We start from the raw sequence: 23,634 nt of genomic DNA on the forward strand, positions 1-23,634 counted from the left end.
GCTACAGTCCAGGGGGTCACAAAAGAGTTCACATGACTTAGCCACTAAACCTTCACCATCGCTATATATATACTATACATATATATTGGCTATAGCTATTGGCTTCTTGCACCTCTGATAATTCCTTCAGCTCCACTGTCCCCAGTTTTCCATGTATAAAGAGGGGGAGACAGTGAATCAGTCATTCTCCCACTGGGAACTGCAGAGCTAGGGAGGGAGGTATGGTTGAAGCAGGTGACAGGGCCATGAAAGGATGAAGCTTCAGAATCCTTCCTCCCCTCTGCTTCTCACTGTTTTATTAGGGCTACCTGCCATGTTTTACTGGAAAAAAAGCATCTTCTTAATTATTATGAAGATACAATAATAAAAAGTCTGAAAACAACTGCTCTGAATCAGGGTTTTCCTGAAGTCTTGATACAATAGGTCAGAGGTGAGACTTAACTATATCACATCTTTTAAAATAGCCACAGACACTTTCTCACCAAAAGCTAAAAAAACCATAAACTGAAGGAACGCTCTCTAACATCTCCTATACAACTTTCATGTTCAATTGCATTTACGGAATAAGAGAAGCATTCATGTTCCACAGGATGGAGGATTAAACAGAAGCAGAAGCAGCAAGGGTTCCAACCATGAAAGTCTCTATTGAACAGTCCTTTTTCAGGCCCAGAAACCATCAGAGGATGGATGATAATGTTTTCCTCTTTGATTTCCAGCCCTGCAGCCACAAGAAGGAATTACCTGGCTTTAACCACTCTGGGGTTGACCAACCCACTTAAAAAAGAACACAAATGCTATTAGAGAGATTAAAACCTCAGTGTCCACCTGTGATGTCCCAGGACCTGCCTGGGGACCAACTGAGACAAAGCTTTAAACCACACTGAAAACACTAGAATCACCATAAATTAACCCAACGGGGTACAGACTGAAGATGTCATTCGCTGATAACCACATTCTGGGGGAAAAATGAGAAAGAGCAAAGCCTTGCAAAAATCCTCAAACCGTGGACAAAGTGACTTTTGGCTCAATCCAGTGGATGGCACAGAATACATACACACACACACACACACACACACACACACACACAACACTATACACCAGAAATTCTGATATAAAAAATCTCCCCCATACTAACCAGCAACTAAGGCATCCTTGGGCCATCGGCTGAACCAGTCAATAGTGCATCCTGAAATAAGGGCAGGAAACTTCAGAGCTCGATTCCGAAATTTCTCCCCCACTGGCGAAAAGCAGAGAACAATGTGAAGGTTCTGTCGGACCCGGCTCATGAAGCAGTCATACAGGTTCTCATTCGTAGGAGGGCGCCTAGGATACTCTTTTTTCATGACTGATATGAGATCACTATTAATTTCATCAATTTCATCACGAGCAAAGAGGTTGGAGACCTTTGAGAAAAGTGCAGACATCAAATTCAATACAGGCATATAAAAAGAAATCAGAATTTACAGCCCGATATGTACAATGTATTTTCTTCATTTGTGTCCTTAAACTCATGTTTAGAAAATCAACCAAAGTCCTCACAATAAGATAGACCACATTTTAATACACATAAATTGTTCTGTTTTAAAGTCACAGTCCTTTAAGGGGGTGAATGGACATATCAAAAATCCAACCAGCTTTCCTTGCAACCTTCTTCTGTTTTTCCATCTCTCTCTTGGAGCTTCCATTAACATCTTCAACATTTTGATTGGGAGCTTTATTCCTCAAAAACCCAATAGAAAAAGCCATTCTTCAAACCAATCACCTAATCCCAATAATAGTAGTGATTCAGTACTTTAACAGAGAGAAATACAGAAGGAAATCCTCCTAACTCCGGAGGGATTCTGAAGAGGTTAAACACATATGTGGTACATATCCACAATGGAATGTTACTCAACCATAAAAGGAACGAAACTGTCATTTGCAAAGATGTGGATGGACCTCGAGTCTGTCACACAGAGTGAAGTCAGAAAGAGAAAAACAAATATCATATATTAGCACATACAGGTGGAATCTAGAAAAATGGTACAGATGAACCTATTTGCAGGACAGGAATAGAGAGACAGACATAACAAGAATGAACTTGCTGATACCGGGATGTAAGGGGAGGGTGGAATGGACTGGGAGATTGGGACTGAGCTAGTGGGAACCTGCTGTATAGCCCAGGGAGCTCAGCCCAGGGCTCTGTGATGACAGAGAGGTGCGATGAGGCAACAGTGGGAGGAGGGCATATACACACAGCTAATTCACTCGCCGTACAACAGAAACCAACACTGAAAAGCAATTATACTCCAATTTAAGAACAGTAAGCGCCTACCTCACCCGATGATAAAACATTATTCATATATTCCAAAAATGACTCATCTTTTATTTCATTGTCTGTGAAAATAAAAGTGATGCCTTTGCCTTGCTGACCAGCTGTTCTATATAATGTCTTCAGGTCTTCCATCAGATTTGATGTGTTGTAGGATCTAAAGAAAGAGTGTCATTACACCATTAGCTAAAATATGATCATGGGAAGGAAAGATCCTTGTATCAACGCTTTACGCTATTTGGTTAACCAAAAAATGCTGATATTAGGCCATCAGATAGGTATTTTGTGTATGCAAATGTTACTGGTTCACTGTATTCACTTGCAAAAATGAAAATAATTTTTAAAACTTCACATTTTAAAAAACATAATATTACACACAAAAAACATCTAGAGTGAAAAATCAACCTGAAACAAAAGTGTAATTTTTAGTACAACTAAATGTCATCATATTGCTGAAGCCTAACCGTGAACTCCCAGATGTTCAAGCAGGTTTTAGAAAAGGCAGAGGAACCAGAGATCAAATTGCCAACCTCCGCTGGATCATGGAGAAAGCAAGAGAGTTCCAGAAAAACATCTATTTCTGCTTCATTGACTATGCCAAAGCCTTTGACTGTGTGGATCACAATAAACTATGGAAAATTCTGAAAGAGATGGGAATACCAGACCACCTGACCTGCCTCTTGAGAAACCTCTATGCAGGTCAGGAAGCAACAGTCAGAACTGGACATGGAACAACAGATTGGTTCCAAATAGGAAAAGGAGTACGTCAAGGCTGTATATTGTCACCTTGCTTATTTAACTTATATGCAGAGTACATCATGAGGAACGCTGGGCTGGAAGAAGCACAAGCTGGAATCAAGATTGCCAGGAGAAATATCAATAACCTCAGATATGCAGATGACACTACCCTTATGGCAGAAAGTGAAGAGGAACTCAAAAGCCTCTTGATGAGAGTGAAAAGTTTGGCTTAAAGCTCAATATTCAGAAAACGAAGATCATGGCATCTGGTCCCATCACTTCATGGGAAATAGATGGAAAAACAGTGGAAACAGCGTCAGACTTTATTTTTTTGGGCTCCAAAATCACTGCAGATGCTGATTTCAGCCATGAAATTAAAAGACGCTTGCTCCTTGGAAGGAAAGTTATGACCAACCTTGATAGTATATTAAAAAGCAGAGACATTACTTTGCCAACAAAGGTCTGTCTAGTCAAGGCTATGGTTTTTCCCGTGGTCATGTATGGATGTGAGAGTTGGACTGTAAAGAAAGCTGATCACCGAAGAATTGATGCTTTTGAACTGTGGTGCTGGAGAAGACTCTTGAGAGTCCCTTGGACTGCAAGGAGATCCAACCAGTCCATTCTAAAGGAGATCAATCCTGGGTATTCATTGGAAGGACTGATGCTAAAGCTGAAACTGCAATACTTTGGCCACCTCATGCGACGAGTTGACTCACTGGAAAAGACTCTGATGCTGGGAAAGGTTAGGGGCGGGAGGAGAAGGGGACGATGGAAAATGAGATGGCTGGATGGCATCACCGACTCTGTGGACATGAGTTTGAGTGAACTCCGGGAGTTGGTGATGGACAGGGAGGCCTGGCGTGCTGTGATTCATGGGGTCGCAGAGAGTCGGACACGACTGAGCGACTGAACTGAACTGAACTGAAATGCCATCAAAATGAGTATACACGTCTCATTTTGAAATTATTTGTTGGTAAAGATAATGGAAAAGCCAAGTTGGAATATTTACTAAGCACCCATCTGCAATTGACATTTTAGAAGCTACCTCATAAACTGAATTAAACTAAAGAATTTCAAGTCTTCATTATATGGCATGAGGGAGACACCCTGTTATAAATGGGGCCCTTCTAATCCTCCAACACAATGATTTTCATTGCATCTTTGGATCTGACATGAAAGAATTTTCTGAGCAATCAGTGCACTGCAGTAGAATCATTGGACACATTATTAAATATCCCACTCTAACTCTTCTCTCACGTGCAAAGTGATCCTTTAGCGAAAGTCAACTTGCAATCAAGAAATGTGAGAGAGGTCTCAATATAGAGGAGCCTATGACTGCCAAAAGGGGAAATTAAGATACTCTTATCCTGGAGACTCAGATTCAGAAAATCAGTATCTGAAGTTTTTGTCATTAGATAAAATCAGAATTCAGGGCACAAGAGCCAATGGACTTCTAATTTTTAAAAAGCTAAAAAATATTTAACTTCTATGCTCTGTGTTTCTTTAACATGTAAAACCTAAACTCTGGAAACAGAAATACCACTATCATGCAGCAAAATTTTAATTTATTTTTAATTGGAGGATAATTGCTTTACAATATTGTGTTGGTTTCTGCCAACTTGAACCAGTCATAGGTATACAGATGTCCCCTCCCTCTTGAGCCTCTCTCCCACCTCCCACCCCATCCCACCCTCCACCCAGCTAAGTTGTCACAGAGTCGAAGGTTGAGCTCCCTGTGTTATTTAGCAAATTTCCACTGGCTATCTATTTTGTATATGGTAATGTATATGTTTCAATGCTGCTCTCTCAATTCATTCTACCCTCCCCTTCCCCCACTGTATCCACAAGTCTGTTCAGTCAGTAATTCAGTTCAGCTGCTCAGTCGAGTCTGACTCTATGTGATTCCATGGACTGCAGTACAGCAGGCCTCCCTGTCCATCACCAACTCCTTGAGTTTACTCAAATACATGTCCATTGAATCAGTGATGCCATTCAACCGTCTCATCCTCTGTCATCACCTTCTCCTTCCACATTCAATCATTCCCAGCATTAGGGTCTTTTCAAATGAGTCAGTTCTTCGCAACAGGTGACCAAAGTATTGGAGTTTCAGCTTCAGCATCAGTCCTTCCAATGAATATTCAGGACTGATTTCCTTTAGGATGGACTGGTTAGATGTCCTTGCAGTCCAAGGGACTCTCAAGAATCTTCCCCAACACCACAGCTCAAAAGCATCAATTCTTTGGTGCTCAGCTTTCTTTATAGTCCAACTCTCACACCCATACATGACTACCAGAAAAACCATAGCTTTGACTAGATGGACCTCTGTTGGCAAAGTAATGTCTCTGCTTTTTAATATGCTATCTAGGTTGGTCATAACTTTCCTTCCAAGGAGTAAGCGTCTTTTAATTTCATGGCCGCACTCACCATCTGCAGTGATTTTGGAGCCAGAAAAATAAAGTCTGTCATGGTTTCCATTGTGTCTCCATCTATTTGCCATGAAGTGATGAGACCTGATGCCATGATCTTAGTTTTCTGAATGTTGAGTTTTAAGCCAACTTTTTACTCTCCTCTTTCACTTTCATCAAGAGGTTCTTCAGTTCTTCACTTTCTGTCATAAGAGTGGTGTCATCTGCATATCTGAGGATTGATATTTGTCCCAGCAATCTTGATTCCAGCTTGTGTTTCATCCAGCCCAGCATTTCTCATGATGTCCTCTGCATAGAAGTTAAATAAGCAGGGTGACAATATACAGCCTTGACATACTCCTTTCACGATTGGAACCAGTCTGCTGTTCCATGTCCATTTCTAACTGTTGCTTCCTGACCTGCATACAGATTTCCCAGGAGGCAGGTCAGGTGGTCTGGTATTCCCATCTCTTGAAGAATTTCCCATAGTTTGTTGTGATCCACACAATCAAAGGCTTTGGCATAGTTAATAAAACAGAAGTCGATGTTTTTCTGGAACTCTCATGCTTTTTTGATGATCCAACGGATGTTGGCAATTTGGTCTCTGGTTCCTCTGCCTTTTCTAAATCCAGCTTGAACATCTGGAAGTTCATAGTTCACATACTGTTGAAAACTGGCTTGAAGAATTTTGAGCATTACTTTTCTAGCACGTGCTGCTACTGCTGCTAAGTTGCTTCAGTCATATCCAACTCTATGCAACCCCATAGACGGCCTCCCACCAGGCTCCCCCATCCCTGGGATTCTCCAGGCAAGAATACTGGAGTGGGTTGCCATTTCCTTCTCCAATGCATGAAACTGAAAAGTGAAAGTGAAATCGCTCAGTCGTGTCCAACTCTTAGCGACCTCATGGACTGCAACCTACCAGGCTCCTCAGTCCATGGGATTTTCCAGGCAAGAGTACTGGAGTGGAGTGCCATTTCCTTCTCTGTGCTAGCATCTAAGATAAGTGCAATTGTGCAGTTGTTTGAGGATTCTTTGGCATTGCCTTTCTTTGGGATTGGACTGAAAACTGACCTTTTCCAGTCCTGTGGCCACTGCTGAGTTTTCCAAATTTGCTGGCCTATTGAGTGCAGCACTTTCACAGCATCATCTTTTAGGATTTGAAATAGCTCCCCTGGAATTCCATCACCTCCACTAGCTTTGTTCATAGTGATGCTTCCTAAGGCCCACTTGACTTCACATTCCAGGATGTCTGGTTCTAGGTGAGTGATCATACCACTGTGATTATCTGGGTCATGAAGATCTTATTTGTACAGTTCTTCTGTGTATTCTTGCCACCTCTTCTTAATATCTTCTGCTTCTGTCAGGTCCAGACCATTTCCATCTGTTCTTTAGCTTGCATCTCTATTCCTGCCCTACAGATAGGTTCATCAGTACCATTTTTCTAGATTCCATAAATATGGATTATTATATGATATTTTTCTCTGACTTACTTCATTCTATGTAACAGGCTCTAGGTTCATCCACCTCACTAGAACTGACTCAAACTCCCTCCTTTTTATGACTGAGTAATATTCAGTTGTATATATGTACCACAACTTCTTTATTCTTTCATTTGTCTATAGATATCTAGGTTGCTTTCATGTCCTGACTATTGTCGACAGTGCTCATGCACCAATATTTCAAGAAAACTCCTAGATAAATGAGATCTGAAAGGTGAAAAAAACATATTCAAAGACACAGTCCCCTGAGAAAGAAAGAGGTGGAGAGGGAGCGAGGGAAGGAATGGAAAAGAGAGAAAAAAGAGAGGTAAGTAGAGAGAATAAAAGAAAGTATTTTCTTGAAATATGGGGAAAACTTTCAGTCCAGTCTCCTAGATCTCAAAGACCCCACTGCCTCAAATAACATGGCCTGAGTCGTCTAATAGCTGTGCTTCCAAAAGAGAGTCTCTTACTTCCTGAGCCTTGACCACATGGCTATGTAAAGGCTAACACAGTAGGATGGTCTCCGAAAGCTTTTGAGAAGCCAGAGAAGGCCCTGACCGTCCTCTTTCTCAGTACAGGAGCATCCCCAGCACAGCACACAGAGGAACTAATTTATCGCAGAGAGAGGAGTCATAAGGTATTTTTTCTGAGGCAGCACAGTGTCATCAAAGTCATGGCAGACCAGAAACCAGAAGCACTGTGGTCAATTCCCAGGTTCATCTGGGTTTTCACGCAAATCATAGCCTTTCTGAGCCTCAGCTATAAAGTATTCTGCTAACCCACGAAGCCACAAAGTTCTTTCAAAGATCACATTAGCTTGTGCATGTAAAAGTACTTTGAAAACTCTAAGTTTTATACAAAACATGACAACAAAAATCTCAGAGTTCAATCCCTTTTCCGAACAGGTTATCTTTCAACTAATGTTGCTTCTATCCACAAACCAGAAGAATTATACACAAATTAACTAAAATTATTTCTCTCTGTTTTAGTACTTGGGGAAAAAAAACATTTTAGATTGATTCTCCAAGCAGAATTCAGTAATTTAGACCAAATAAAAAGTGTAACAACCTGTGGATCTGGCTCTCCAAACCCAGTGTTTAATCATTTCTAACCTTTGTCGCAGCAAGTGGCGATGAGCCTCCATCTCAGAGATCACAGCACCAAACCAACGTTTAGTCAACACCCGGCAGGCAAGACTCCCACCTAGAAATTAACTTCTAATAATTTTCTTCCCAAACAAACTTTCCAAACTGGCCTCTTACTTCTCACCTTATCTTGGTTCATCCTGAAGTTCTGTTCGGCCTCTCTTTATCTTCCATTGTCACTTCCTAATTGTCCCCACACTGCACACATGTATCTGAGGACAACTCTTCTGGGGGGTCCCTACTTTGATGAGTAGCAGCACAAACTATCCAGTTTCCCAAGCTAGAACCAAGATGCATCAAGTTCAAAAGTGCCAGTTTCCTGAGGATCTCTTGAATCTGCCCTCTATACTCCGCTCTCACTGCTTCTGCTCTGGACACCACCATCTCTTGCCTAGATCCCTGAGCGAGCCCTCAAACCTTTCCGTTTCGTTCCTTCTGTCAATCTTCTCCACGTGCAAATCTGACACACCTCCCCTAGTGGAGGCTCATGAATGGTTTCCCAGTGCTATGATGAAGCAGAAGTGGCTCAGTCGTGTCCAACTGTTTGTGACCTGATGGAATTCTCCAGGCCATGGAATTCTCCAGGCCAGAATACTGGATTAGGTAGCCAGTTCCCTTATCCAGGGGATCTCCCCAACACAGGGACTGATCGCAACCCACTCCAGTACTCTTGCCTAGAAAATCCCATGGACGGAGGAGCCTGGTGGGCTACAGTCCATGGGGTCACAGAGAGTCGGGCACAACTGAGCGGCTTCCCTCACTCACTCACTCCTGCATTGCAGGCGGAGTCTTCACCATCAGAGCCACAAGGATGAAGTCCAAATTCCTTACAACACCTCCAAAGGCTTGCATTTTTCTTCCTTTCCCGCCTTCCACCTTAAGTTATATACCAGCCATATGTAACAGATCCAGGGTCTCAAATGTAACGTTACGTGTGCTGATCCCTTTTGCCCGGAACATTCTCTACTGTTCCTCCTCTCTGAGATAATTCTTACTCATTCAGATCTCAGTAGAAACATCTCTTTCTCCAGGAAGCCTTTTTGACCATCCCCTAAAGTAGGTTAGCAGTCCTTCCCTGACATTTCAGTAGACTCCAGTCTGCACTTATTTCCTTAACAGAGATAAAACCTACGTATCACATCTTATTGAATGAGTTGCTCAGTTGTTCCCGTTAAACTGCTATAAACTCCGTGATGACACAGGTCAGGCTTATCTTGCTTACTGTGTACCCCAGCAATGAGCCAGTGCCCGACACATAGTTGGTATTCAATGAATACTTTTAAACACATGAATAAGTAAATCAACAAACTTTTAATCTATTTTCCCAGTTTACCAACAGTTTACTATTCTTGAAATCTGAATTAACATTTGTTTGCCTGTATGCTCAGTTGCTTCAGTCATGTCCGACTCTTTGTGACCCCATGGACTACAGGGGGGTCACAAAGAGTCAGGCCCCTCTGTCCATGGAAGTTTCCATGCAAGAATACTGGAGTGGGTTGCTATCTTCTCCTCCAGGAGATCTTCCTGACCCAGGGATCGAACCTGTATATCCAGCATCTCCTGAATTGGCAGGCAGATTCTTTATTGCTGAGCCATGAGGAAGCCCTAAATTAACATTTAGAATGGGTGAATTTCTTCTAAAATGCACTAAAGGAATATAAATAATACTCATATCAAGCATAACATGAAAACCAAGATGCATCCATTGATGAAATGAGAGGCTGAAATGTTTCTAAAGCAAATTATTCATGTGAAATTTTCATGGTCTATGACAGAGGTTGAAAGAAAACAATAATAAGTCAACATTCAAGAAAGAAAACTATTATGTTTCCTTTACATTAAGATAAATGCATTCTTAACTCCAAGTGGCTTCTAAGAACCATTTATCAAAATCCATTTCAGGTTAATTAAGTGAAGGCGTGTTACCTTGTCAGAGTGATCTGGAAGGAAGTGTAGCCGGCAATGAATGAAGCCAACCTTGTTAAGCTCTGCTTCCCCGATCCGCCCACCCCAACCAGGAGGGCATTTCCCCGGGGAGTACGAATGACTCGTGAGATCTAGAATATAGGAAAGAAAAAGTACATCTCATTTAATGTGCAACATTCCACTTTTTTCCTATTTATTCAATACAGGCATACCTAGGAGATACTGCAGATTCAAGTCCATGCCACCATAATAAAACAAATATTGCAATAAAGCAAGTTACACATATTTTTTGATTTCCCAATACAGATGAAAGTTATGTTTACACTCTACCATTAAATGTGCAATAGCATTATGTCTAAAAAACCTGCACATACCATAATTGAAATATATTTTATTGCTAAAAAATGTTAACCGTCATCTGAGCCTTCAGTGAATGATCACCTTTTTGCTGGTAGAAGGTTTGAAACATTATGAGAATTACCAAAACTTGACACAGTGAAATGAAGTGAATCTATGCTGCAGGAAAAATGACACCAACTGACTTGCTTGGCAAAGGGTTACCACAAACCTTCAATTGTAAAAACTGCAGTATCTGCTAAGTGCATTAAAGTGATGGGCAATAAAATGAAATATGCCTGTTTAAGCATTTTAGAAGATGTAGTTGTCTTAGGATCAGAATAGAAAGATACACTGGTTGGACAAATGAAGGCACTTCTGAAATAGAACAGTGGAGGTATACCTTTTAGGAAACTTGGAGGAGAGCAGTACAGATCAGTAGGCAGAGCCCAGACTGTGTCTTGCTCTGGGTTTTCAAGGAGAGAAATAAAGGGGACTTTGAGGTTTCCTTATAGTTTGCCAATCTGATTTAGGAGGACAGGAAAGAGAACAGAAAATTTCAAAACATAGTGCATCCTTGGAATACACAACACACAACTAGAATATCCCCCACATTTGAAAACTAATGTGGTTTAAACAGAAGGCAAAATTTTTCCAAAATATGGTATAAATGAATTTGAAAGGAATAAAAAACGTAAGCCAGTAGTTTCCCATCATTCAAGTCACTTTTTTGGTAAAAGACTGTGACTCTGGTTTTATTGGTATTCAATGAATTACTTTCAGCATCAGGTCTCCAGCCCCACCTAGAGGGGATTACTGTCGAATTCTCCTGGATGCATTTTTCACTCCATGTGATGACTATCTCTCCCTCCCAACTGCAGTATTGCTGAATTATCAGCTTTTTTCCTAAGCTAATGATCAAGAATTATATGGGAGCTAAGAAGGGGACTTCACTTTCACTTCTCAAGAAGGGGTCACTTCTCTGTTACTGTTGGAGGTTTTCTGGCATAGCCTGACCTCTGCATTCTAATAGGGTTTTGTTAAACATCCTTTTTCAGGATTCCCTCCACTGGCAGGCGTTGTACTCTATTCCTGCTGGGACGACTCTTGCTTTTGGATTATACTCCCAATTTAGTGTGAGCCCGATGAAATGAAGGCCATTTTGCCATGTGGACCTGAGAACCTGCTTCCACCAAGCCTGGTAGAACCTTGCTCTCCCAGCCTCCTACTCATCTTCTCCATGTGATCCCCGCTTAAGTTGTTACAGGCAGGGGAGGAGCGGTACAGGCAAGAATTCTTGGCATTTTCCCGGTGTCTACTCGTATTCTTTCCCTGGTGCTACTTCAAGAGGAACAGATAAAGCAGGTAAGAAGTTACTGCAGCCACCCAGAATCTTCTATGTCTTTTCTTGGTTAACTTTTCCAAAATACAGGACTTCTTCAATAACCATTTCCTTTAGTTGATGCCAGTGAATATATTAAGGGTTTAAATATTTATTATTAAGCCGGTATTGGAAACTTTCATCCCAATAACTTTTCCTGCAACTGGGCTTTGGTCTGAAACTAAAAATTTCCATTCCCATCTTCTAGCACCGTGTGCGTACTTGCTCAGTGGCTTAGTCATGTCCAGCTCTTTGCAATCCCATGAACTGTAGCCCACCAGGCCCCTCTGTCCATTGAATTTTCCAAGCAAGAATACTGGAGTTGGTTTTCATTTCTTACTCCAGGGGATCTTCCCAACCCAGGGATCGAACACATGTCTCCTACGTCTCCTGCACTGGCAGGTGGATTCTTCATCACTGCATGCCACCTGGGAAACCCCTTCTAGCTTATGAGAAACCCTTAAAACACATCTGACAAGTGAACATATACATGAACAAACAGAATACTTTAAAAGTAATCTCAAAATCTAGTTGAAAACAAATTAGAAAAGAAAACAGAGTGAAGTGAGAACTTCAGATGGGGCTATCTAGTCTTACTGTCTCAGACTGTGAGATAGAGATATTCATTTTTAATTTCTGTAGCAAATATTTTAAAACTTATTAATGCCCATCCTGCCATGCAGGTGCTCATACTCTAGTAGAGGAGAGAAACCTATTAATAGAAACATGCAGTAAAGCACTGTGGTGAATGCTGGGGTGGGCAGGAATGATAGCAACTGGAGGAAAAAAAATGCAAAGGAAACAACACTGCTTGAGAAGGCATCTTAGATGTGGAGCTGGGAATCTGCTCTAGATCTCAAACGATAACTAGAAGTTCATCATACAAAGAAGGTGACACGCTGGGCAGGAGTTGGGCTAAATTTTAAGAAGGAATGGGATACACAAAGTCTCAGAATCAGCAAAATGCCTGAGGCGTCCTCATCAGGGTGGGGACTTCAATACCAGCTATGGAAATATTGGAAGATAGGATGTTTAGGGCCATATTGGGGACTTGATTCAACTCTCAATCTATTTACAAGCACCACAAGGGCGCCTGTCTCAGCAGTACTCCATCCTGTGAATACTGAAGGGAATAAATTGGGCATCCGCCCTCATAGAGTTTACCGTCTGGTAGAAAAGTCAAATACAAGCAGATGAATTCTACACAACAAAACACCTGCTGGGAATGTAGCACTGATAAGATCCTCTGGAATCAGGACGTTTTTAATCATGAGCAATTGATTTCTCTGAATTACACCCTAAACCGAACACCACCCACAAGGGATATGACAAACCATACACACCACGAATTGAACTTTAATCAAAGAGGCAAAAGACATTTTGCAGAAATATTATTGGTTTTAAACGAAAACCATCATTTTTTTTTGAATTATCATTTCCAGATTTTAATGATGGGTATGATATAAGCTTACATTTCATTCTTACAGTAAGATTTAATCATATTGTTATCACATTTTATAGAAGAGAAAACTTGGTCATGCCAATAATAGCTGTTTATTTTGTTGTTGTTGTTGCTATTTATTATTTTTTTTTAAAAAAACCATCACTTTAATAAAGAAAGGAACTAAGACACACACTTGGTTTCAGACCACATCCTGTTTTGCTGCAGTTTTCATCTTCAGTCCCGCCTCTTGGCTTCTATCATGCTTTACAGCTAAGTCACATATGTCAAGGCTCGCACTCGCATGACAGAGTTTGGATATAACGGAACACAGAAAACGAGAGTGTAGGTGAGAGAGTTGGCCGAGAAAACCATGAGAAATCAGGCGTCATAGCTCAAAAACTGCAATCACAGATTTTTTGGCTAATCCCGGAGGAGGCACGCTGGAGGCTGAGAGTGAGGGGAAACATCGTCAAGGGCCTGGGCTGCAGCACACACGCCTGGAATGTGACACCCAAACAAAGAGAAGAAATGCATCGTCTGCAGGCTGCCCTGGTGGCTCACACAGTAAGGAATCTGCCTGCAAAGTGGGAGACCTGGGTTCAGTTCCTGGGTTGGGAAGATTCCCTGGAGAAGGAAGAGCAACTCCAATCTTCTTGCCTAGAGAATCCCATGGACAGAGGAGCTTGGTGGGTTACAGTCTATGAAGTCGCAAAGTGTTGAACATAACTAGCAACTAACACACACTTGTGCTGTAAAACCCAGAAAAAGGAAAGTTCTAGAGAACTTCCTCAAACAAAAGATTAACATAAATAACCTCATTTCTAGCTGTTGTGGAACCCCAAAGCCAATCAGATTTTGTCTCCAATAGACCTAGTCGGGAAGTTGCCTTTGATATTATTTACTTAGAAAATGTTATTCTTTGGCTTCTTCCTTTCAATAACTAAATATGACAGTACCTCTATTCTTCCTGAAACACTTAACTCAACTATAAAGTAGGAACTAATTTCAAAATGTTTTATATATTTGGTTTTGGAAGAACATTTGCACTCATAATTCAACAGAGATGTCTCAGATTCTGAGAATTCAAAGTTTCCAAGCTAAGTGTCCTCGTGCTGGGGACATCCAACCCCAGGACTTACTCACTGTCGGTCTCCTTCTCCCTGACTTACACCAGCCTTATAGAAATCCCTTCCTCACACTCCTTAATTTTTCAGAGGGAGAACTGACTAGATAACCTCTGAAATCGTCTCCAATTCTAAGATTTTATAATTATTAGAGGTGACAATTTGTAATTATGAGGTCGTTCCTCATGGATAAGCCTAAGAAATGGAAGACAGCCCCAAACTGTCTTCTTTCTAATGAAAAGGATGTATTCTGAAAAAATAATTGACATCAACAAAGTGAGAGTATCAACAGGGTTTTAACGGCATTATCTCCCACCATCCATAAATTAGGTTCCCTGGTGGCTCAGAGGTTAAAGCGTCTGCCTCCAATGCGGGAGACCCAGGTTGGATCCCTGGGTCGGGAAGATCCTCTGGAGAAGGAAACGGTAACCTACTCCAGTATTCTTGCCTGGAGAATCCCATGGACGGAGAAGCCTGGTAGGCTACAGTCCACGGGGTCGCAAAGAGTCGGACATGACTGAGTGACGGAACGGAGGGACGAACGGAAATATCTTTTATTTCTATCCTTTGAGAATCCATCATATCCATCATTATAGTAATTGGAAACCTAAATGACTCACATGATAGAGTAGAGAGGAAACTGCACTTGCCTGGTGGATATCATTTAACAGAATTTTCATCCCAGCTCAAAGTAAGTTATTTATGCATTATTGTTAATTACTATTTCCAATTATAGTAAAATACATGCAACGTAAAGTTTCCCATCCAAACCATTTTTAACAGTATAGTCCAATCCCACTAAGTACATTCATATTGTTGTGCAACCACCAACATCCATCTCCAAACTCTTCATCTTGCAAAAATGAAACTCTGCACCGTTAAACACAACTCATTCTCCTTCCCTTGGCCACTACCAACCCCACTCTTTCTGTCTCTCAATTTTCTACCCGAGATACTGTAGAAGTGGACTCCAGTGGTATTTGTGGTTCTGTGACTGGCTTATTTCACTTGGTATAATGTCCTCAAAATGAATGCCCTACTTTTTACAGTTCTCCTTAGCAGGATGCGAAATAGAAGCAGGCTTTGTGCCCGTGCTTCTGACTCAGATGTCAACCACATTCATTCTATGGAGTGAAAACATTGAGCTGGAAGCAGTATAGCAACACTGAATAAAATTATCACATCACACATTTGAAGTACACACGCTCTGATTTTAAACCTATAGGTGTGACATGTTGCATTCAGTTCAGAAATTAAATTGGAATAGAGCATTGGATTTATTTTTAAACTGAACTTTCTCCTAGAAGAGGAAAATTAAAGAGGAGGGAGAAAAGTCTGGTGTGAAGGCAAGTGTCTGTCACTCTGGGGAGGTGCTACTGGGTGTGGCCACTGACCTTGACTAAGTGAACCATGGCATCTGCAAAGAACACCAAGTCCATGCCCGCACCACGGATGCTCTCGTTATAGAGCTGCAGGAACATATTCAAACGCTCCTTCAGATGATCAAAAGATTCAACAGGCTCATAAATTTTGGGCATCTCAGCATCAGCCTCCTCAGATGTTTCACCTGGGGTTAGGAAAGAAAAATCAACTAAGTTTTTCCAAATCACTGGACTTTACCACTTCCTCAACCTAACTTAATACACTCATAGCTTTACAATTTAGCACTGAATAATACTGATTTTTACTTAAAAGCCAGAGTATATATTTTTAGAAAAGAAAGCAAACAATAATCAAAGCATTAGAATTTTTGTGATCATACACAGTCTTAATTCTTGTCTACAAAGGGTCAATTTCAAATAATGTCACATATATTGAATTTAATTTATATTCATAAGACCATTGGCATTTCAAGGATCTTCCCAGAGATACTCACTTAATGGTCAAAATGAAGATCGAAAAAGTAGGGACTTAATGTCAAAATCCACAAAAAAGATAGGTAATTAAATGAGTTTTTAATAAGAATAAAAAGAAAAAGTTCACTGCATCTGCTTAGGAAATTTTTATGATTCAGAAATTTTAAGTTAATAGTGAGGATAGAAGTGAATTTTGAGAGAAAACAGAAAAAAATTATTTTTGTTGTTAAAAAAAACTTGTGTGTGTGTTTAAAAAAATTTAAACACAATTATTTCACTGGGAAAATTATTAAAATCAACTATTTTAAAAGTTAGAGACACATATCAGTTTAACACTTTTCCAACTATGATTATAAAGCATAATGCCAAAGAAAGAGCTAAATTTGGCATATATAAATTCACTATCAGTTAACATTAGTTGAATATACTAATAACAACTTAGAAATTCACTGAGTATTAGAAGAGTGAGTCTTCCAAATCTAGTAGTACATAATTACTTTCAACTGACCCTGTCCTAATATAAACTATATTAACCTTTTTATGACAAAGCAAGAAAATGGATTTAGCATAATAAGATTGGTCTATTTGCAAAGCTCTCTCTAATTGAATTTCAATAGGCACTTCGTTATTTCATAAATGTTCCATTCAAGCTTTGAGAAACAAAGTGCGCTCAACTCACAAAAGGGTCTGTATTTGCCTCTAGACTCATTCACCTACCCCCACCCAAACCCCAAAGCCCCACCCCAAAATGCTGGAGTTCTACTCTGCACCTCGGACACACAATTACTTATCCTTCTGAATTAGTGGAAATAAAACACATAAATTCTAATCACCTTATAATGCTCCTACCTTTACATGATTTTTGGATGTGTGTGACCTGATTTAAAATAAACTATATCAGCTTCTTTCTCTGAAAAGATCTGTCCAGCTGCAAAGCCAGCAATAAACATCCTTTTCAACTGTTACTCAGAAACTTGACAGATCACATACATCCTTATCAAATCTAGTAAGGGGCTGCCCAGTCATTTTCAACCATTTAAAAGATATAAATAACATGTGCTTAAACATGCCTTTTTGAATATGAAAACTAACTTAATATTCATCCTCAGTATTAGAAGAGGTTTCTAAATGAAAGAAAAATATTCTACTTAAGCTCAGTTATTTCTGAGGAAAGAAATTAACTGGAGCACCACTTCTTTTCATAAAAAAATAATATAGTATATCTCAGTTCTTCACAGAACCATAACCACAAAATCTTGCCTCCCCATCACCCACCTCTAATTATATTCAATGGCCCTCTCAGGGAATGTGAGGTTTTCCTTTTTATTTTCAACACCTGGGAATATTCAAGTAATAATCATAGTTTTGCTCTATGTCCTCTCACAGTAAGTATAAGACACAGACTGCCCAAGCCATCTACAGACACCATCTCATTTATCCCCACATAACCCATGATGCATATTTTAATACTTCCATTTTTATTAAAGTAGAGGCAGGAGGGAGAAGGCAATGGCAACCCACTCCAGTACTCTTGCCTGGAAAATCCCATGGGTGGAGGAGCCTGGTAGGCTGTAGTCCATGGGGTCGCGAAGAGTCGGATACGACTGAGCAACTTCATTTTCACTTTTCACTTTCATGCATTGGAGAAGGAAATGGCAACCCACTCCAGTGTTCTTGCCTGGAGAATCCCAGAGACGGCGGAGCCTGGTGGGCTACCATCTATGGGGTCGCACAGAGTCGGACACGACTGAAGTGACTTAGCAGCAGCAGAGGCAGGAGATTCAAGAAAGTTCAGAAGCTTGCCCAGCTAAGGTATGGGAGACCCATTTCTCAAATCTACCTCTATACAACAGCTGTTAGCCTCCTGCACTGCCTTCAGCTGTACCCTGCCTCCCAACTCTACCTTTATACTCGAGGCTGACATGTACAAAATGGTTAATCTTAATCAAAGATTACAAAGATACATTTACTTAACACATCATGGAGGAAATTTACAACAACACGCATTCTATATTTATTAAGCACCTACTATGCCTCAGGCTTGTTTCAGCAAAGTTTACTAGACAGAAACTCAACATCCCTAAACTAAACCTCTGTCATCAGATATCCCCTTTGCTGTTGTTCAGTCGCTAAATTGTGTTCAACTCTCTGCGACCCGTGGACAGCAGCATGCCAGGCTCCTTTATCCTCCACTATCTCCTGGAGTCTGCTCAAATTCATGTCCATTGAGTCAGTGATGTTGTCTAACCATCTCACCCTCTGCCCTTCAGTCTTTCCCAACCTCAGGGTCTTTTTCAACAAGTCGTCCCTTCGCAACAGGTCATCACGTGGAAAAGGATATCCCTTTGGAGGATTTCAAATTCTGCTTCAATAGTTTACCTGTAGCTTCAGGTGCATCCCTCAAGAAATCCACAAAGTAAGTGTCAATTCCGCAATCCACCAAGAGTTTTTTCTCTTCACCAAACTTCTCCTCCACCAAGCTGACTAAAGTCATATCAAACCAGGTCACGTCGTCAGATGCCGTGAAACGATCAGCAATAACACGTTTACACTCATGCTTCCACAGCCTTAACAGTTCCTGTCAAAGCATCATTTAAATGTGTTATTAATTCCCGTGATGTCAGAGTTGGGAATTCAAGTGGGTAGTATCACAGAGGACCATCCTTCCTGATTTAGGATGTGACATTTTAAGAAGTTAAGGCTAACATTACTGGTTTCCTTTTAATGTGAGCAACAGGTTTGAGAGCACCTTAGAAAAAAGTCCTGGACTAATGGCTTTCATTTGGTATGTGATCACCAAAAAAAGACATTTTTGGGTGCCAAAATGATACAGGGGACATTACTGGCATTTGTACAGGGATGCATAGTCTTAGGATGCAAAAATTGTCCATGAATATTACTGTCCTGTTAAAAAATAGGTAAAATAAAAACTTAAAATATCCTTAGGTTCATTTCAAATTGGTCTCATCTGTCTTCAGCCACTCAGTCATGTCTGACTGTGACTCCACGGACTGTAGCCCACCAGGCTCCTCTGCCCATGGACTTTCCCAAGCAAGAATACTGGAGTCGGTTGCCATTTCCTTCTCCAGATAGTAAATAAAAAGCAGTGTCTATTTATTGTCAGCCCTTAAATTAAAACAAAACCATTCCTAGATAAAATACTAATTCACTCTGAATGTCCAACAAACTAACACTCTATATAAAAGTCTTATGCTTGTGATCAGTTAGTCTATCTGGATAAGACACCTACATATGGCCGGAGCATAATATAAAAAGTTGTGTATAAACAACTCTCACGTATGCAACTGAGATAATTACAAAGATACATCTACTTAACACATTGTGGAAGAAATTCACAACAAAAATCTGGGTTATCTGCATAAAGAAATCACCTCATCTACCTGCACAAAGAAATCACCTCATCTAGATAATTGGAGAAGGAAATGGCAATCCACTCCAATGTTCTTGCCTGGAGAATCCCAGGGACGGGGAAACCTGGTGGGCTGCTGTCTATGGGGTCACACAGAGTCAGACACAACTGAAGCTACTTAGCAGCAGCAGCAGCATCTAGATAATTCAGGGCCCAAAGTTAACTGGAAGTTGAAAGAATTAATTGTTCAATATAGCTGTCCTGATAGCAAGGATAACAAAATTTGTCTAAGCATCTTATTTGATATGGAAGACTGGTGCAAATTTCTTAACTTGGTAACATTTTGCAAGACAGAAGGTTTTTAAGTTATTATATTGTGAAAGTGTTAGTCACTCAGTTGTGTCCAACTCTTTGCCCACCAGGTTCCTCTCTCCATGGGATTCTCCAGGCAAGAATACTGGAGTGGGTTGCCATTCGCTTTGCCAGGGGATCTTCCCAACTCAGGGATCAAACCCAGGTCTCTCACATTGCAGTCAGACTCTTAACTGTCTGAGCCCCCAGGGAAGCCATTATATTACTAATGATCAAATGTTCTTTGGTTGCCAGAAAATAAAAGCTTAGTGAAATATATTTAATGACACAGTTAAGACAAAAGTTCATGACAAATCAATTGCTGGAACTGTTAATGCTGATTTAAAATCAGCACCAAAAAATAGGTACTCAAACAGTAATATTGGTGGTATATATCCAATGCAGGAGACGCAAGAGACATGGGTTCGATCTCTGAATCAGGAAGATCCCCTGGAGCAGGAAATGGCAATCTGCTCCAGTATTTTTGCCTGGGAAATCCCACGAACAGAGGAGCCTGGTGAGCTACAGTGCGTGAGGTCTCAAAGAGTCAGACAGCATAACAGCATTCCATGATGTCATTAATTTGTCAATAAATTTGAGGGAAAAAATTAAATTACATGTTCACTACTGCTAAAATGACTCCCAATTCTCTGTAACAAGGAGAGTGAGTTTTCCCCAAAATGTCTTGTCTTGGAGTCAGCCTGTGTGGTTACCTACTTTGCGACTATCTGGGGTAAAGCTGGGTTTTTCTTATCATCCACACTTGATGTGCTTGTGACAGTTTGACTGACATTTCAACTGTCTCTCTGCGTTTATGTGGAGAAGTCCCTAAAACCCATTTGCTTAACTTCCATCTCAGTGCCATCAAAGTCTGAAAAAGAGGCTGGTGTTGCCTTAGTCTAAGCACATAGGCCCTTCAGCAAAAAAAAAAAAAAAAGTACTGCATTTTTACATACTATATACTTTACAATTTTACATATTACATAAATACTGATTCTACATACTAGAATTTCCTTTTAGTCCAAAGAGAATTCTTATAGTGCTAGGAACTGTTGTATTTGAGTGTCTCTACAAATGCTCGTTTTTCTGTCAAATGAAATTCAGGTGAAATTTCTACTCTTCTGCCTCTTTTCAGTTTTACCAATATTTGTAATTCTGTTAGTGCATCAAGTTGTATGGAAAAGAAAGATCATGGATGACTTACAAAAAACAAATGGTTTCATCCCTCAATTTTGAAAGCTTATTTATAAAGATAATTACAAATATCTGCGTTGATATATGATACGTGTTTTTCTCTTATTTCACACTGGATAACAGGCTCTAGGTTCAGCTAACTCAAATACGTTCAGTCAGTTCAACTGATTCAAAGTTGTTCCTTTTTATGGCCAAGTAATATTCCATTGTATATATCCCTTGGACTGCAAGGAGATCCAACCAGTCCATTCTAAAGGAGATCAATCCTGGGTGTTCATTGGAAGGACTGATGCTAAAGCTGAAACTCCAATACTTTGGCCACCTCATGTGAAGAGTTGACTCACTGGAAAAGACTCTGATGCTGGGAGGGATTGGGGGTGGGAGGAGAAGGGGACAACAGAGAATGAGATGGCTGGATGGCATCACCGACTCGATGGACATGAGTTTGGGTGAACTCCGGGAGTTGGTGACGGACAGGGAGGCCTGGCATGCTGTGATTCATGGGGTTGCAAAGAGTCAGACACGACTGAGCAACTGAACTGAACTGAACTGAACTGATACATGTACTACCACTATATATATGGAATCTAGGAAAATGGTACTGATGAACCTAGTTGCAGGGCAGGAATAGAATTACAGACATAGAGAATGGACTTGTGGACACAACAGGGGAAGGTGAGGGTGAGGCAGATTGGGAGAGCAACACTGAAATACATACTCGATATGTAAAACAGATGGCTAATGGGAAGCTGCTATGTAACACAAGGAGCCCGGCCTGGTGCTATGTGATGACCCAGAGGGGTGGGTTGACGGGGAGGGAGGAAGGCTCACGAGGGAGGGGATGTATGTATATTCACCGTGATGCACGTTGTTGTGAACTGACAGAATTCACACTGGCAGAAGCCAACACAACACTAATTATCCTCCATTAACAATTTTTTTTTTAATTTTTTAAAAGATAGTTACTTTTTGAAGTTAAAGATCAGGTTTATAATGTGAAGTTTATAATATGAAGACAGACATCATAAAATCAACAGGAGGTTTTGCCATTATTTAGTATAAGAAAATTATGATGAAAAAATCAATTCTACCTTTTATTCTACTCATTAGAAAATAATAGGAGACACTGTCTCCTTAAACATAAACCAAATTTAATTGGAACTTAAAAAAAAATTTGGCTTATTTTGCCTTTACATTAGTGAAAAGCCACGAAAGAAAAAAAATGTCCATGCTAAAACATCCCAAAATATTTTCATGCCCATAAAAATTACATTACTAAGAATATTTAGAGTTTATAATAAATAACAAAGTTACTCATCTTACTCTCTCATGCATCACTTACGTCTGGTTCCTTGATAACCTCTGGAGTAGTGTTCAGCATTCCCTGCCAGATCCTAGAAAGATCTCGAAGGTTAAAAACGTAATGGAATTTTGCAGGGGTCGGGAGCATTTTATTCTTAGTCATTTGCCATAGTCGGCGTGTCAGGGGCACCAACTTCGTCACCCAGTCTCTCACTTCTTCTGAGAAACCCCTCTGGGTACAGTAATATCCTACCCCAATCACACCTGAAAGAGGAAAAAAAGTCATAACATTTTGACTGACAGTTCAAATCAACTAAATTAAAACGAAAAATGTAATGTAGAATATAAATACAATGACACATTTTAATAGTTAACCACATATTCAAGAAATTTCGATTAATTAATTTGGGGGGGGGTTAAACCTAAAAAGTAGGTATAGGTTCAAGTGAGTTAGCATTCAAATACTGAAAAGCTGATTAAGAAATGTTGCTGAAAATTCTGCTGCTGCTGCTGCTAATTCACTTCAGTCATGTCCAACTCTGTGCAACCCCGTAGACGGCAGCCCACCAGGGTCCCCTGTGCCTGGGATTCTCCAGGCAAGAACACTGGAGTGGGTTGCCACTCTAGCCGAACTAATTCAGTATTATCAAATGGGTAACAATGATGAATATATAAAGTTGCCTTGGACAGATAAGAAAAAGAAAGGTTTCACGAATTCTCTAAGATTAGTCCAATCTTTTGTTGCCATTCCATGCATTATGAAATATTTTGATTTACTTTACAGCCAAAATTTTCCAGGCCAAAAAGGATATTTAAAAGTGATAATAGTCATTCATTCTGGTCCATTTTACTTCTCCCAAGTTTAGATAAGTCTGATGTCATTGGTTTCAAGCCTCTGCCCACTGCTGTGATTGAAGGCAGATATTGCCAACTCCACTACCTTAGGGTGCTAAGAAGACCTTCTAGTCTGCCAGAAGTTAATTAGGGTAATTAGGTTTTCCTCAGTCTCAGTTTCAGCAATGGTAAAGTAATACCTAACACGAATGCATGCATAACTTTACACTCTTTCTCTGAAAAGAGTGATTCCATAATCAGTTCATTACTCAGTTAAATAAATATGGTTATCGATTGTGCTAGTGTTTCTTGGATGATTTCTGAAATACTACACATGCAATCAATCAATAATTTATTACAACCCTATAAATTACTCTGAGGATCAGACTCTGGCTAATCTCCATCCTAAGAAATATTATTGATATTTCTTAGG

At 40.2% G+C, this 23,634-nt stretch overlaps 1 protein-coding gene across 1 annotated transcript in view; it reads right to left on the minus strand.

Moving 5' to 3' along the window:
- DNAH5 (dynein axonemal heavy chain 5) overlaps positions 1–23,634 on the minus strand; it is a 265,941-nt gene that overhangs the window by 95,513 nt on the left and 146,794 nt on the right. Inside the window, exons 50-55 of the mRNA XM_055422257.2 lie at positions 22,408–22,631; positions 18,530–18,728; positions 15,689–15,861; positions 10,010–10,140; positions 2,315–2,468; positions 1,136–1,403 (exon numbers count right to left, since the gene is read on the minus strand). Coding sequence (XP_055278232.2) covers positions 1,136–1,403; positions 2,315–2,468; positions 10,010–10,140; positions 15,689–15,861; positions 18,530–18,728; positions 22,408–22,631 — 1,149 coding nt within the window. The remainder of the gene's footprint in view (positions 1–1,135; positions 1,404–2,314; positions 2,469–10,009; positions 10,141–15,688; positions 15,862–18,529; positions 18,729–22,407; positions 22,632–23,634) is intronic.

The sequence above is a fragment of the Moschus berezovskii genome, chromosome 18, assembly GCF_049115385.1.
Source record: "Moschus berezovskii isolate FMDL1 chromosome 18, NW_MosBer_1.0, whole genome shotgun sequence".
Classification (NCBI taxonomy): domain Eukaryota; kingdom Metazoa; phylum Chordata; class Mammalia; order Artiodactyla; family Moschidae; genus Moschus; species Moschus berezovskii.